The sequence below is a fragment of the Hemiscyllium ocellatum genome, chromosome 6 (assembly GCF_020745735.1).
Source record: "Hemiscyllium ocellatum isolate sHemOce1 chromosome 6, sHemOce1.pat.X.cur, whole genome shotgun sequence".
Taxonomy (NCBI): domain Eukaryota; kingdom Metazoa; phylum Chordata; class Chondrichthyes; order Orectolobiformes; family Hemiscylliidae; genus Hemiscyllium; species Hemiscyllium ocellatum.
This window is the reverse complement of record NC_083406.1, coordinates 29,496,231-29,514,021: the sequence shown is the minus strand read 5'-3', so window position 1 is coordinate 29,514,021 and position 17,791 is coordinate 29,496,231. Positions and strand designations below refer to the sequence as shown.

At 40.5% G+C, this 17,791-nt stretch overlaps 1 protein-coding gene across 2 annotated transcripts in view; it reads left to right on the top strand.

The window, feature by feature from the left end:
- tbc1d4 (TBC1 domain family, member 4) overlaps positions 1–17,791 on the top strand; it is a 275,419-nt gene that overhangs the window by 150,607 nt on the left and 107,021 nt on the right. For both annotated transcript variants that reach the window (XM_060825895.1, XM_060825894.1), the window contains exons 5-8: positions 5,568–5,700; positions 12,700–12,791; positions 14,331–14,441; positions 16,459–16,578. In XM_060825895.1, coding sequence (XP_060681878.1) covers positions 5,568–5,700; positions 12,700–12,791; positions 14,331–14,441; positions 16,459–16,578 — 456 coding nt within the window. The remainder of the gene's footprint in view (positions 1–5,567; positions 5,701–12,699; positions 12,792–14,330; positions 14,442–16,458; positions 16,579–17,791) is intronic.

Here is a 17,791-nt window from a genome sequence, read left to right as displayed (position 1 = left end):
AGAGCAACAGAAAGCAAAGAAATTGTGGAGGGTGGGGAAAAGAATAAAGAAATGAATTATTTGCACTTTCAACAACTGAGAGGAGGGAATAATGTCGCTGATTAAACAAATCTTGTCAAGTGATTAGTAGGTAGTTGAACAAACATTTACAGCTGAGACTGTAATTTTCTGTTATATAAGGAGGAACATGTTTTACTGAGCTAGGTGATTTATATTGTTTCTTTAATGTTTGCTTTAGTGTGGTGATAAGTGACCTTCGGTTGGGTTTATTCTACAATGTGACTGCAGTAAACATCAGAAACCATGCTATAGTTTCCAGCTATGAACAACACTATTGAATATATACTTTCGGAATGCAAATAGTAGTAATGAATTAGAATGTTTACAAAGTTAACGGCATTGAATTTATGGAACTGAAACAGGTCATTTAACACAGCAATTCTATTCCAGGATTTGTCCTGCTCAAGACCTTGCAGTCATTTTTGTTCACCTAACCCTGACTGCTAATCTTTTGATTCCTAGTTCTCTCAAATAATAATCTAAATTCCCTTTTCTGCTACCTGTCTTCACTATTACTCCCTGTTGTGGCAAGTTCCCCATTCTGATCACTTTCTCCTGAAGCCTTCATTGGATTTTTTTACTCTGTACTGTGGATAGTTTTGGGCCCCTTATATAAAGAATGATATAACTGGCATTGGAAGTAGTGCAGAGAAGGTTCACTCGGTTGATTCTGGGGAGGGAGAGATTTTCTCAAAAGGAGAGGTTGAGTAGGTTGTGCCTGTGTTCTTCGGTGTTTAGAAGATTGAGAGGAGACCATGTTGAAACGTATAAATGTGAAGGAGACTTGACAGGGTAAATGTAAAAATGTTGTTTCGCTTTCTGTTAGAATCTGGGTCCAGAAAGCATAATGTCAGAGTAAGAGGTTGCACAATTACGACAGATAAGGAGAAATTTCTTCTCTCGGTGGGTCGTGATTCTATGGAATTCTTTCCTGCAAAGGACTGTTGATGCTGGCTGATTAACTATATTCAAGTCAGTCATAGTTCTACCAAACCAATGGGGTGCTCGCTCAATAGAGATAGACCACTGGTGGCCACCATACCTGAGGCAAAGGGAGAGATTGAAAAGGAGACTCCTTCGTGGTAACCTCAACCAGTGCAGGAATGGAACCCATGCTGTCAGTATCACTCTACTTTGCTAACCAACTGTCCAGCCATCTGAGCTGAACCAGCCCCCAATATTTGACTGTATATTGAGTGGGACAGACTTTTAATTGGTAGAAGAATCGAGGGTTACAAGGAAAAGGCAGGATTTGAGGATTATCAGATCAGCCATGATTTCACTGAATGGCAGAGCAGACTTGATGGGCCCAGTGGCTTACATCTGCTCCTACATCTTATTATCTTATTGTCTATCTTATATTCATCCAAAAATAAATATTTACAATGATAACTAAATAAGTGTTTGGCATTTTCCCATACTTAAAAAATAAGTAATCAAATAAAACTGCATTGTAAAGGGTATATGCGTAATGAGGCAGTTGTCTATCGGAATTAGTACCACTTGCAGGTATGTGTTTTTATGTGTGTTCTTCCTTTATCCATCTTAATGCTTTTGCTGGATTAATGTCGAACTGTTTCTTCTCACCGTAGTCCTGTCACTGTGTTATTACTGATCTATTTCAACTTAATGTGCTTTATATGGGAGTAATCATTATATGATGATTACTTTCATATAAAGTACTCCAGGTTGAATGGCTCCGTTTAATAACCTGCCGATTTGCAGAAGTGCCAATCCTGGTTGCCATGGCAAAGTGACAAATGAGCTCTAAAAGTAATGCAATGTCTTCAAAGGGATGAGTGTGCAATATCCTCATTGTTTTTAATAATTCACAAATAAGCATAATTTACTTAAACACATTTTCTTCCCTGTTTTGATGCATTTTTAAACAGTGAATATTGATAATATCTTTACGGGTGATAGCTGAAAGACAAGAATCTGTGGAAAAATTGAAGTTAATGTATACGCTGTCATTGTTCTACATATCATAGGAGTTAGTTGTTATAAATGATTTTAAAATTCCCACACAGCTGTAAGATATCTGTGTAGATTTACAGGCATGAGTCCAATGCCATCATCCATTACCTTTAATTAAAGTCATAGATTCATTATAGCACAGAAAGAGACCAATTGACCCCTTGAGAAAATGCCAGCTCTCTCTAGACCAACCTAGTCCATTGCATTCTCCAATAGCTCTGTACATTCATTTCACTTGAGTGTCTATCCACTGTTCTTCTGAAATCATTGATCATGTCTACTTCCATTACCATTGATTAAGTAATATTGAAAACAAAATGATTCTATGTTCTGTTCTGTTACAAGTTGTCATCAAAAACTCCATTGTCCATGAATTAATTCACATCAAATCTCATTCAAATATGAACAAAAGAGGTGAGCTGGGAATAATGCCCTTGACATCAAGGCTGAATTTGACAAAGTGAGACATCAAGAAGCCCTAACAGAGTTAAAGTAGGTGGGAAAACTCTTTACATGTTGGAGTCATGTCTGACACAATGGAAGATGGTTGTTATTTTGGAGGTCAGTCATCTCAGCTGAAGGAGTTGTTCAGGGGAGTGTCTGAGCCTGGTCAATCTTCAGCTGCTTCATCAGTGACCAAACATCCATCATTAGTTCTGAGGAAGTGTCACAGGATTCAAAATGTTAACTCTGCTTTCTCTAAACAGATGTTGTAGGTCTGACATTATCTGTGGAGGGAAAGCAGGGTTAACATTTCGAATCCTGTGACTCTTCCTCGGAACTAATGATAGATAGATGGTCACTGATGAAGCAGATGAAGATTGACTAGTCTTGGACACCACTCTGAAAAACTCCTTCAATTGAAGCCTAATTCCTGATGAAGGGCTTATGCCCGAAACATTCAGCCAGAGGGTGGTGGGCCTGTGGAATTCATTGCTATGGAGTGCAGTGGAGGCTGGGACGCTAAATGTCTTCAAGGCGGAGATTGATAGATTTTTGTTGTCTCGAGGAATTAAGGGCTACGGGGAGAACGCTGGTAAGTGGAGTTGAAATGCCCATCAGCCATGATTGAATGGCGGAGTGGACCCGATGGGCCGAATGGCCTTACTTCCACTCCTATGTCTTATGGTCTTATTGATTCTTCTGCTCCTCAGATGCTGCCTGACCTGCTATGCTTTTCCAGCACCACTCTCCCGACTTGAGCTGACAAATTGCAAGTGATACAAATACCAAGCAATAACCCAACAAGGGACAATTTGTCGATTATCTCTTGACATTCAATATGATCACCAAAATTGAATCCAGCACTATCTACAACCATTGACCAGAATCTGAACTGGGCTGATCATATGAATATAGTAACTACAAGAACAAGTCAGAGGCTTGGAATCATATAGCGACAAACTCAGCTCCATACAACCCCATTACTAAAGCTTGCCCACTGTCTAAAAGGCGCACTTCAGGATTGTGATGGAATATTGTTCACTGACCTGGATGAGTGCAGCTCTAACAGCACTCAAAATACTCGACACCATGCAGGGAAAGTAGCCTGCTTAGTTGGCTCCACATCCATAACGTTCACCACCACCAATGCTCAGTAGCAATGTGTACAATCTACAAGGTGCACTGCAGATATTCACCCAGGCTCTTTAGACAGCATCTTCCACACCCATGACCATTCCACCTAGAAAGACTAGGAAAGCAGATATATGGGAACACAACTGCCAAGGACACTCACCATCCTGAGTTGAAATTATATCACCATTCCTTCCGTGTCACTGAGTCAAAATTCTGGAATTCTCTTCCTAACAGCGTTTATCTATAATAAATGGACTGCAGTGGTTGAAGAAGGCAGCTCACCACCACCATCTCAAGGGCAATTAGGCATGGACAATAAATGCTGGTGCAGCTAGTGAAAACAACATTCCCTTGATGCATAAAACAAAAAGAATTACCCAGCGTGTCCTTTCTTTATTATGCTGGCATCACCTTGATTTTAAAATTCTCATCCTTGTTTGCAAGTTATCCTAGATCCTTGCTCCTCACAATCTGTGTAAACTCCTCTAAGCTAGCAACACTCTGATATATCTGTGCTCCTCCTGTCCAAGGAGATTCACTGGTTCGCCATTTATGGTTGTCTGTTCAACTGTCCAGACTCTTGCCCCCTCTCCCCCCGCCCCCAACTTAAACCTGTCCACCTTCCTACCTCTCCATTTGCTGTTATGGCGGTCCTCAAGCCAACCTTTTCAACCAAGATTTTGGTCATCTGACCCCACCTTCTTGTAGAGTCATTGAATGATAAAATATCTACAGCATGAAAGGAAGCCATTTAATCCAGCATGTGTCTGTTGGCTGTCTGAAAGCTCTACTTCACTGCCTTTTCCTCAAAATTATGATTTTTTTCCTTTTCAGATAATGATCCAATTGCCTTTAAAAAGCCTCATTTGACCTGCCTCCACCAGACCCTTGGACCATCCATTCTAGTTCTTACCCACTCTCTGTATGAAAATAATTTTCTTCATGATGCCCCTGTTTATTTCTTCAATTACCTTCAACTTATGCTAATTTGATTCTTCAAGCAAATGGAACAGTTTCCTCTGTCTCCTTTGTACAGGCATCTCATGATTTTGCGTACCTGTACCTCCTTTCAACCCTTTCTTGTCCAAATGCACCAGATCCATCTTCCTCATCTTTCTGAGATTTGTCACCTGTGGAACCAGTTTCATGCACCTTTTCTGCATCCTCCCTAATAATCTTTCATCCTCTGTAAATTGTGGTGCCAAGGATTGGATGTAATATTGCTGTGGAGACTGAAACAAACTTTTAAAAATGTTGAAAATAGCTTCCATGATTTTGTATTCTGTATCTCTTTTGATAAAGCTGAGGATATTGGATTCCTTATTAACTGCTCTTTCAACAGCTCCTGTCAACTTTCACTGTTATGTGCATATATACATAGTTCCCTTTTCTCCTGAATCTCCTTTTGCAATTTTACTATATTATTTATAAAATAATTCATTCTGTATTTCCCAGCATTAACATTTCTGTGCCATACATTCTACAAATCTCTTGTTATCCTTTTGCAGTTTCATGCTATCCTCTTCATGGTCCTCTTCATAGTTTAATTACTTCCCAGTTTCATGTCATTCACAAATATTGAAGTTCTGTCCTGTGGGTCATTAATATATTATCAAAGAGAACAGGGCTATTCACAGCATCCCTGAGGTACTACACTATAAGTATGTCTCCAATTACAAAAAATAACTGTTCAGTGCCTTTATTTCCGGTCATTCAATGCATGTTATGAGTGTCCCTTTTATTTAATGCATTTTAACTTTGTTCAAATGTGCTTCTGCAAACTTTTTGGAAGTCAGCAGAGAGTCAACTTTCATTTGGTACAGCACCTGTAAAGCAGTCTGGAACATTTTATTATGTTTACGGTTTAGCAAAACTCGTTATTTTTACAAGTTGCATGGTTGAACAGTAGGAAGTTATGTGCAGTGACTCATTTGAACTGTGGCCTTTGACAGGTGGATGAGGTCATGCTGACCTTGAAGCAGGCCTTCAGTACTGCTGCTGCCCTCCAGAACGCTAAGACTCAGATCAAACTGTGTGAGGCATGCCCCATGCATTACCTGCATAAACTCTGTGAACGGATTGAAGGTAAATAAGCATAAAACCCAAGCCTACTGCAGTCCTATGGATCCTAAGGTAACAAACAGCACAATAGAATATTCTCCAAAAATCTAACCTGTAATGGATGAGGTTCTCCACTTTTTGCTTCTAATTTTCAGCCAGTTCCAAAATGGAGAAATCAGCTAGGGAAACTATTCTGCCTCTCTGTTGATCGCTGGCACTTCTGGCTTTCCCTTCAGAAGAGATAGTGGACAATAAATACTGGGTGGGTGAATCTCATTATGGGAGGAAAATAAAGAATGTGCTGCATTTTCCTTCATTAATGACTTGGTACTGTGCAAAGTCAGGAAGATCCTAATGTGTTTCAGTGTCCAGTATGTCAAAGAGGTGGGGTTTCAATTTTAGTTCGGTCTCCTCCCTCCACCACTCATGCACAATAGATCACAGAGGGATGGATCACACTTGCCAGCAGAATAATTTCCAATCATGTTTGGAAAAATATGAAAACATTTTCACCTGCCCTGGAAGCAGCTCAGTGCTCACATCTGCTGCTGGCTAAACCTCGCCGTGCTAGTGGTCCATTCTACTTCCTATCTCATAATCCAGTGGTGAGTTTCCCAACATTGCTAAAAATTCCCAACCTGGATCTACCAAATCACTTGAGATGGTCCCAGCCTGGAAGATCATGGTCAGCTAGTGAATGTATAGCATTGAGCATGTACTGCATTGTCCTTGGTGCCATTACTCATTGAGTCATGGATTAGATTAGCAATTAGAGTCATAGACATATACAGCACGGAAACAGAACCTTTGGTCGAACTCATCCATGCCGACCAGATATCCTAACTTAATCTAGTCCCGTTTGCCAGCATTTGACCCATATCACTGTTAACCCTTCTTATTCACATACCCATCCAAATGCCTTTTAAATGTTGTAATTGTACCAGCCTCCACCACTTCCCGGTCACCAGGGTGGGAACATTTAAAATCAGGGATGCTCAAGAGGCTTAACTTAGATTAGCACAAGTATCTTGGAGAGGTATTAGGTTGGAGGAGATCACAGAGATAGAAAGGACTGACACCTTGAAGGGGTTTGAAAGCAAGATGGGGCTTTTGAAATTAAGGTATTGCTTGAATCCAAAATATGTTAGCAAACAGGACGATAATAGCAGAATGAGACATACATGGACTTGCCTGACTCCAGATCATTCAAGTAAAAATGACAATGAGCTCAACACTGAACTTTGGAACATCTCTGCACACTTTCTTCATCTGTGAATACCTACTGAGACGCTGCTTTCAATTGCTTAGCCAATTCCAATTTGACACAAGTTAGTTTTAGTCTGAAGTGATATTTGCAAACAAATCTGTTGAACATTACTTTATTAAATATCTTTGGAATGCCCTTACACACATTAGTTGCATTAACTTCCTTAATCCTCCCTTTCATCAAAAAATTCAAGGTAATCAAACATTGCCATTAACAAATCTTGGTTGGCTTTCATTTATTAACCGATATTTTTCCAATTCATTTTGCAATTGATTATAATCTCAGCTGGTTTCTCCTTCATTGACAGTAGTTATCAGGTTTATTATCCCCTTTGCATTTTTGTAAGATGTCCAATCCTTCAGGCCTCTTTGGAATTCTGTGACCTGAACTTCTGTAGTTCCAACTCATCCTTCCAACGACCAACTACAGAGCATTCTTCTTTAACTCTTTTGACCTTACCCAATTTCTACAGCACCAGCTCCTTTGCTGCTGGATTGGTACTACCCTCTTCTTTAGAGAGGACAGATGTAAAGGACTCCTGTGGTACTTCAGCCTGCCTTCTGCCTCCCCAGCAAGCTCCTCTTCATCACCAATCAACCCACACTTGCTTTACTAAGAAACATCTATCAGTGATGCAAACTGTTTGGGTAATCTGGCTGTTCCTGTTAAATATCTGACAGTGTGTGCAAGCACTTCCTTTTCACTGATCTTTTGGATTTTCTTTTAAATAAGTTTAGTGAAGGCTTCTAACTTCCTTTTCTACATTAATGGTGAGGGCATGGATAGGGTATGTAGACAAGGTCTTGTCCCTGGGTGGGGGAGTCCAGAACAAGAGGGCATAGGTTTAGGGTGAGAGGGGAAAGATTTAAAAGGGACCTAATGGGCAACTTTTTCATGCAGAGCGTGGTGCCTTTTGCCAGAGGTGCCACATCCCATGAAAAATAAAAGAATTAAAAGATAAAAGATTAAGCAGAAATTGGATAGGTACATGGATAGGTGCTTAATCTAGGATAAATGTTCGGCACAACATCGTTGTATTGTTCTATGTTCTATGTTCTAAGAACACTTAAAAATGTAAAGTTAATTGACTGAGAAGCTCTTTAAATGCCTAAAGAAAATGCAAGGCAGCATACACACTCATCTTTTTGTATAAGACAAAATTTGATAGTTCATTTTAAAAAGCTTTTTTAATAGACATTAAAAAAAAAGTTGAGAGTGTGTTGCTGGAAAAGCACAGCAGGTCAGGCAGCATCCGAGGAGCAGGAAAATTGATGTTTCAGGCCGGATCCCTTCATCAGCATGAAGAGCTCCAGCCTAAAACGTTGATTTTCCTGCTCCTCGGATGCTGCTTGACCTGCTGTGCTTTTCCAGCAACATACACTCAACTCTGATTTCTAGCATCTGCAGACCTCACTGTCTGCATTATTTAAAGAAAGCAATATGAGCATGATGAAGAGCTCTGCTAATGATACTTTGCATAAAAGCACGGAACATTCATTTGGACCTTGCAGATTAAAAGATTGTGTATTTTATTATTGGGCTTGATCTGGTGCTGGGGCACTGGTGCTGTCTTGTTAATCCAAAACTAGTAATGTCTGGAAATCAGCGAGGTCTCTGCTCCTGTGCATGCAGCTCAGAGTTTACCAGGAATGAACACTTCTCCCTCTAAACGCCTTTAAACAGAGCATGCAACACTTAGGCCTGGATTTTATCTGCAAGTCGGGGATGCAAAGTTAAGAGAGTTCCCAGTACCACAAACCCTATCTTTAGAAGTGGCTCCCTAAACAATAGATTCGTGATCTGGGGGTCAGATTAGATTACAGTTTGAAACAGGCAACCCCATGTGCATGTGGAGGTAAGGTAGGAAGAAGGGCTGCCTCGGTGCTTCAGCTCTGTGTCCAAGCTTTTCCAGCTCTCTCACCCCACACTGGTCACCTCACGCCTTCATGATCCCTTATACTCTCCAGGCCTTTTATGTCCCTGTATGCACCCTGATGGCCCTTTATAAATCCTATAACAATTTAGTGCCAACTCATGACAGCCCATTTCCCACCCTTTGCCCTTTCACCTACGGTATTCATGTTTGGGCAGAGCTCAGGACCCATCTAGAGATGAGTTAAAAAGTAAAGGACGAACTGTCTATTGCAGACTTCACTGTATTGAAAATAAATCCTCTTACTCATTAAAACGCCATTTACATTTACTATCCTTCAATCAAATTATGCTTTGCAAAAGCAGGCATTTCCTTCAAATGCTCAATTCCTTATGATAGGAAGTGTTGCTCCAGCTCTAAGAGTCTGTAAGCACATGTAGCTATCAAGCTGTGAAGTGGCAGCCATCTTCCCTTGATAACAGATGGGTTGGATGTTAGGGCTGGGCAACAAATACTGGTCTTGCCAGAGATGTCACATCCCTTGAAATAATTAAAATAATCAAAAGATACAATGACACTTAAAATGTAAAGCTAATTGACTGAGAAGCTCTTTAAAGGGCTAAAGAATGTGCAAGCCAGCATGTAAGCTCATTCTTTTTGGAAAAAACAAAATTTGATAGTTAATTTTCAAATAATTTTTTAATAAACAAATTTTACAGCAAAACTCCAGTAAAGGAAGTTGTCAGGCTTCTCTTAACAGACAGAGGGAAATAGCAAAGTTTCTTAACACTTGCAAAGAATTAATGGGGTAAATCTTTACAGCCTTGACAACTTCCTTTGACCGTTGATTTTGGCAGGTCGGTTGACCATTCCAGTGAGCTCGATCCTTAATGAGGCTGTTCTTGTGCACATTTGTTTATTTTCAGTGAATCCATAAGGCGCCTTATCTCTGCCAAACTTTATCCGATCTCTCCGAAAGGTGTTCTTGGACTACATCCAAAGGGGTCCCCTGGCTATCCAAAGAAATGCACAAACAACAAATCTGTAACACCCTGGGCTATCAAAATCGGAACTGAGTGGTGGCAGCTGCTAACTTGAATGGACAACTAGTTCTATGAACTATGTATTTGCAAAACCTGAACCACTCCCATTCCTACCCCCTTAAAAATGGAAAGTGCTTAGTTTGGTGGGGCATGACTTATGGTTTTTTGGGCTTTCCACTCCTTTTACAAACCGCTGAGACAAAAATCCAGGCCTTTATGTTTGGATTATTAAGTTTTTTCAAAAAAGCTAGCATGACATGTGTCTCTCTATGACATGGAGATTTAACTCAAAATGATCGATTGATGGCTGTATGTTAGGTGGCATAATTAATAAAATAAGTGGGAGTAGAAAATTGCAAAGGGAAGCTGATGGAATAATGTGGAGTGGGCCAAATTACAACATGTTGGAATGAGTTAGACTGTGCACTTTAATCCTAAAGAAAATAGACTGGAGTGTTTGCTAATAATTAAGTCCATGTATAGAAATCACAAAATATGAATGGATAAGTACAGCAAGTAATTTAAAAGCCTAATGGATCATTTGCCTTTATCTGAAGGTAGTTGGAATATAAACTAATAGGGGTAAATACAGGAGTAAATGTAAGGGGATGGGTTGGTTTTCAGAGGGTCGGTGTGGACTTGTTGGGCTGAAGGGCCTGTTTTCACACTGTAGGGAATCTAATCTAATCTAAGGAATCTAATCTATGTCACAGTCATGTAGGCCCGGTTAGAATGCATCAGGATAGATTTTTGTTAGGCAAGTGTATGAGGGACATAAATCAAGCATGGGTAAGTAGAGTCAGGATGCACTTCAGCCTTGATCTAATAGGATAGCCTTGCGGGACCTGAATTCCCTCTGCTTGTCCTGAGCCAGTTTAAAATGAGCCTTCAGCAGAGGAGGGGAGCTAAGTAGGGCAGAAATATAATACTGCTCAGGAGGTTTTAAAATGCAGGTTATGAAATAATTGCTAAGGATAAGCGTAGAGTATTGGAAACAATGTCTTTATGCTTCATTTTCTGAATATCTGTAAAATGAAAATGGCATGAACTGTGCAATTGATTTCAGAATTCACTCTTGTTCTAATAAGGTAACATTTCAATTTTTAGGTAAGTCCCTGTTAATGGTTTTTAATGTCATAAGTCAATGGGTCTATTATCTCATTGAACACTTGAGATTCATTTTATCTTCATTTAGTGTGTGGCCTGATTTTTGTCAATTTGGATCAGTCTCTCCTGCTCTTTAACCCACTGATTTGCAGCTTCTGTTCCTCCATCACTGCCTGACCTGTGGCCTTTCCTTCTCCCTGATCCATCCTTTCACTGAACCTCCCCTCCCCGACACACTTCTTGCCCCTTCCCTCTCCTGAACTAGTGTTCCCACTCAAGATCCCAAACCAAAGGAGTTGTAGAAGCCCAGTTCCTGCAGGTGCAAAAATGCTGAGATCCTTTTAAAGCTGTCGAAGTTGCCGTTCACTGACACCGCCCATCTCCAGAGCCCTCACTCACAGTGAAAGGTCAGGAGATGGAAGTGGTGAATGGGAGATTTTGAAAAAACTCTCCGCACTTCTGCACCTGCTGCTCTGGCATTGAATCAGGATCTTGAGTAGGAACATGGATTCAAGGTGAAGGAAATGGTGAGTAGTTTAGTTAGGAGGGGGAGAGTCTGTGTGTCAGTGTGCAGGGAGGGAAAGGATCTATTTCAGTCAGGAGGGTAATGTTCAGGAAGCAGGATCAGCAGTGAGCAGGAGAAACTGTAATAGGAAGTCGCATTTTTCTCACATTTTTAAAAAAAGTTTGTTTTGCAACTTACTTAATTTACCAGTGTAGGATTTTAGCAATATTCAGGATTTAAACTTTTAGTGTTTTGTTTTTCGGATGAACAGGATCCGACCCAAACTAACTGCAGCTTTTGCATGAGTTTTGATTGGAAGATGTGATTGTTCAAATAACTTCACTTAAAGTTGCAGCTGTGTTCCTGAAAATCTCAGCTGTAAGTGAGGACTTGCTCTACACTGCCTATAAGCATGAGAAATATCTCAGTGATTGCAAAAAAGAAGTTTAATTCTTGTGACAAAGGCATTGCTGGCAAATATGGCATTCTTTGCCTGTCCCTAGTTGTCCATGAATAGGTGCTGGTGAGATTGGGTTGTAGGTACCTGGAATGCACTGCCAGTGGAGGTGGTGGAATCAGGCTCATTAGCAATATTTAAGACACATTTTGATAGACACGTGAATGGGAGGTGAACAGAGGGATAGAGGGCAATACGTAGCAGGTCTAAATAGAGATTAGGAATCAGTACAAGCTTGGTGGGCTGAAAGGCCTGTTACCCTGCTGTATTTTCTTTGTTCTTCAAGAAGGTACTGGGCAGCTGTGTTCCTGAACAATGACAGTCCATGTGATAGTTGGTCCCACATTGCTGTTAGATGGGGAACTCCAGAGTTTTGATCCTGTGATGGTGAAGGAAGGGAGATACATGTCATTGTTAGCATCATCCGCACCTTAAGGGGAGCTGGACAGGGTGATGTTCCCATAAACAGGTTGCCTTGCCATCTTAAATATTGAAGGTCATGAGTCTGGGAGATTCTATCACACAAGCCATAGCAAATTGTTTCAGTGTAACTTGTATACTCTGCAGTACAATGTCAGGTTATACCTTAGTATCTATAACAGGGAAAGATGTTATGTGATAGCTTTGATAGCTTAATATGACTGCAAGTATACAGCAGTTACTTGAATTTTACATCTGTTTAACCTGAGAAAAAGCAGGAAGAATTGTCAGTTGTTTAAGCAAGTACAATTAAGTGATGCAATTATCATCAGAACTCTGATTTTATTTCAGGTCTTTACCCACCAAGAGCCAAGCTTGCGATACAGAGGCATGTTTCTCTTTTGAGTGACAATGAACAAGCTGATATTTTTGAACGTGTTCAGGTAACGATATGGAGACTCTCAGAAAGAGCTCATTAAAATTATACATTGCTTGAAGAAGGTTGTCTCGGTAACTGTGGCTTACGGATTATTCATACATTGTTAAATTATATAAATTCTTAACACAAGATTGGACTGAAATTTCTGATTTGATCATTAATTTGTGACTGTAATCTAAATGATGATAATATTTTTTAAACTTTATTTCCGTTTAAAGGGTATTGTTTGCTTGTAAAGACCCCTGAAGGTTCAGAAATAATTCTTCTTAACACCTATGTCTTCATTACAGATGCTTTTTCCTTCTTCACTAACTCTAGCCCCATATCTTACTGCCAGTGAGATTATTTATGAGGAATTGTATACTATACCCACATACTGATAAACCACCCATGTCAGCATTGCTTTTTGTGAGAGGACAAAGACTCTAAAGCAACAATGTAAAGAACATGGGCCTACTCATCGACCAAACATGACACTGAAAAGGATAGTATTTCACCCTTCATTTCAAATTTCACCTCACATTTGTTCTTCTGCAGTCAGTTAGTTTGTGACTCCCCATAAATGGCTGTCATTCAGATTAGGAGCTTGGATTGAATGGTGGATTGCTGTAGACCATGAGGTGTATGTTGGAAATTGACCACCACTCCCTTCTTAAAGTCTCAGCTTTCCATCAGTCTGAGAAGGGAACAGACTACTTTGAAGCCAAACTTGGGAATTGCCCTCACATTGCCCTGAGATAGTGCCCAGGTGGTAGGGTGCCATATGCTCTTTGGAAAGTTAAGACAGCTGCAAATGTGTTGCTGGTCAAAGCACAGCAGGTTAGGCAGCATCTCAGGAATAGAGAATTCAACGTTTCGAGCATAAGCCCTTCATCAGGAATAAGAGAGAGAGAGCCAAGCCGGCTGAGATAAAAGGTAGGGAGGAGGGACTAGGGGGAGGGGCGATGGAGGTGGGATAGGTGGAAGGAGGTCAAGGTGAGGGTGATAGGCCGGAGTGGGGTGGGGGCGGAGAGGTCAGGAAGAGGATTGCAGGTTAGGAGGGCGGTGCTGAGTTGAGGGAAAGTTAAGACAGCCTTAAACAAATGGTAGAGGGTGAAGAAGAGGGGTTATGTATTCAAATACTACTTGAAGGCGCAAAAAGTGGAAGATGGAGTCAAAAGGGAACTAAGCCTTCTCGCGGAGAGCAATAGGACATGATCTGCTTTGTGTAATGCTATGACTTGTGCATTTGGTTCTCCATTGTTCTTTGCTGTTAAGACACTCTGTACCAGGAGTGGAGCCTTGTAAGTTCTGGTCCTTACCTGAAGTAATTTTGAATATTGTTTATAATTCAAAGTCACCCTTTGGAGCTCGGCTACTGTCAGTAATGTGTATGCCTTTAATGGCACACACACTGAGATTGAAACATATGTTAATGTACTGTAACTTAAAGCTTCCACAATTATAGTAGAAACCTTTCACAGTTTAAGTAGAACTGGAAATAACTGCAGAACAGTTAGATAACTTATCGTTACCAATATTAACAAATGATCTGTATTGACAGAAAATGAAGCCAGCTGATGACCAAGATGAGAATGAACTGGTGATCCTCATTCTGCGACAGATATGTGAGAATAAACAGAAGACCCATGCTCATCTTGGAGAGAGCCCCATGGTATCACATTTTCTTCATTCACGTTTTCAAAGAGAAAGTTGTGACGCTTTGACTGCAGAGTTATGCAATGTCATTATTTTTCAATATAATGTTCCGTTCTGTTCACAAGATGGCCTCCAGCAGCCACGTATCCAGGAACACATGAATCAGGAGCAGGAGTATGCCTCGCAATCCCTTGAGCCTTCTTCACCATTTAATAAGATCATGGCTGATCTATTTGTAACCTTAAATCTATATTCCTGCCTATCTCTGATTACCTGTCACCCCTTTGCTGAACAGGAATTGATCCACCCTACCTCAAAAATCTTCAAGGACTCTGCTTCCATCACCTTTTTCAGGAGGAGAGCTCCACAGACTCAAAACCCTCTGAGAGAAATAAAAGTCACCTCATCTATTTTAAATGGGGGACGCCTCACTCTGAAAAAGTAGGCCCTAGTTTTAGATGTTGCCATAAGAGAAAATGTCCTCTCCACATCAAGCTGTCAAGACCCCTTAGGACTTTATATGATTCAGTCAAGTTGTTTGAATCATATCTTTCAATCAGGCACTCATCTGATTGGATTTCAATTACAGGTGTGAAGGAAATTAATTCAAGAACATTTATAACTAACATAGTAACTATCCTTCAAAGTAATTAATTGTGAGCAAAACCCTTTGAGATATCATGAGATACATAGGTTAGAGTCTTATGAGACCCACTACACTGGGGCAAGAGGAGCACTGGAAGGGAATTCCAAAAGTCCTGTGGGCTGACACAATCCCACCTCTTGTCAATCTTACTAGAGGTTGCTGAGCAATAGAAGCAGCTACCACTTGGCAGCTGTTACTAGCCATCAGTAATATTTAGCTGGTCACTTGGGGCCATGTTATAGAGTCATATAGCACAGAAACAGAGCTTTTGGTCCATCTAAATTAAGTCAGTCCCACCTGCCTGCACTTGGCCTTTATCCCTCCAAACGTTCCTTATTCATGTTAAAAAGACATTTAGATAAGTATGTTATAATTATAATCCACCACTTCACTTGTAAGTTCATTCCACATACAGACCACTCTCTGTGTAAAGACATTGTCCCTCTTGATTTAAAAAAAATCTTTCTCCTCTCAATTCAAAAATGTTCTAAAGTCTTTAACCCCCCCCCCCACCATAAAGAAAAGACACCTGCCATTCACCTTATCTATGCCCTTCATGATTTTATAAGCTTCCATAACGTCACCCCTCAATCCCCTCCTCTCCATTGGAAAAAGTCCCAGCCTATCCAGCCTATTTTTAAAAGTCAAACCCTCCATTCCTGGCAATGTCCTGGTAAATCTCTTCTGAACCCTCTCCAGCTTGATAATATACTTCCTATAATAGGGCGACCAGAACTGGACACAGTACTCCAGAAGAGGCCTCACCAATGTCCTGTACAACTTCAGTAAAAAATCCCAACTCCTACACTCAAAGGTTATAAACAGTGTGGGATTTTACTGATGAAAAAAGGCTGGACTCACTGGGGCTGGTCTTTTGGCGAATCAGAAAGCCAAGGAGACCTCCCTCATTGATCCTCATCACCCTCCTGAGGTGGGAGAATTCCCTCATGTAGTACCCTGATGTTCATCTGTCTGCTAGAGCAGTGCTCTCATCTTGATACTTTGATGGTAAAGCTGCCAGTAGGACATTGCTGTGGGCTCTCCCATTGAGTCACACACAATGATGCTGTTGAAGGAAGTTTTTCAATTGACTGCCTCTGGTAACAGTTTACAAATGGTCAACAAGACACCACAGCAGGATTGAAACTTGGTTTCAGTCCCAACCTTAGAAAGTATATATTTTTATGCCTTGGATGAAGCTGCTGTACAAATGGAAGGGAAGTCTTCCTTTTATGTTTACTGTGCTTTAGACTGATGCGAAGCAGTGTTTTAAAGCAGTGTTTTGAATCATTAGTCTGACTTTATTTGGTGTGTCTGATTCAGTGAACCTGCTAAAACTCATGTTCACCTCACCTACTAAACAGTCCTGTTTTCTTCCCTTTCAAAGCCTGTGCCAAATAATATGATTCCAGAGCATTCTGCAAGCACAGGGAGATTTAAACTTGATGTCCTGAAAAACAAGGCCAAGAAGTCTCTAACCAGCTCTCTGGAAAATATCTTCTCACGGGTAAGGTGCACAACATTTAGTTTTGACCATTAGTGTGATTGGCTTGCCAGATTTTATGCCCATCTCTTGAAAGGTCAATTTGTGGTACCTGTTTAAATGTTGAAATAGGGTGTCTCTCCATGTTGCATTTGGCACAAATATATTTTGCCCAATAAAATACTAATGAATTCAAGGAAAGATGTTGCTGTTGGTACTTGGCATCTTAAGTACTTTATACAATGCTGTCTCAAACTACTCACATGTGACACAAGGATTGGATAAGAATGTTCTGTCCATAAATAGCACATGGGGATTGAAGATAGGGAATTATTAAATCTTCGTGCAAAATATGTATATAATGAAAAAGCCATCGTTGCTCGTGATCAGATCTTTTTGAGGTATCTGCTGATATGCTATAAATTCACCTCCAATCAGGTGATCATTGTGTATTTCAGACTAGATTCCCTACAGTGCGGAAACAGGCTCTTCGGCCCAACCAGTCCACACTGACCCTCCAGTGTAGTTTAGCATGGCCAATTCACCTGATCTGTACATCTTTGGACTATCGTAGGAAACCCGTACTGACAGGGGAGAATGTGCAAACTCCACACAGACAGTCGCCTGCGGCCAGGATTGAACCTAGGACCCTAGTGCTGTGAGGTAGTAGTGTTAACCACTGAGCCACTGTGCAACACTGAGCAAAAATGTCTGATAAATACTGCTTGTATCCCTGTGACAATATCGTTGTGAAATCCAACTGCTGTTTTTACTGCAATAATTCAGTCCAAATCCATTTGGAAGTTTTTCTCACTAATTACAAAGCAGAATACTGTTGCTGCTGGGAATCAGAAATCAAAACAGGAGCAGCTGGAAATATTCTGCAGTAATGGCAGCATCTGTGGAGAGAAACAGAGTTAACATTTCAGGGCTGTGACTCTTCATCAGAATGTGAACAATTAGAAACACAATAAATATTAAATCAACAATAGAAACAGTATCGCACACATCCCTTGCTCAAAATCTTACTGTCGCTCACTTTTGCCAGTTCTGATAAAAGGTGATAAACCTAAAATGTTAACAAATTTCTCCCTTCACAGATGCCAGTTAATTTGCTAAGTTGTCCAGTACTTCCTGTTTTTTTTGTTATTATGTATGTCACCTTTTGCCTTTAGTCGGTTGTTCACATGATTTTTGGATTCAAGGAAAAAGAACTGTGACCATAAGACAATAACCT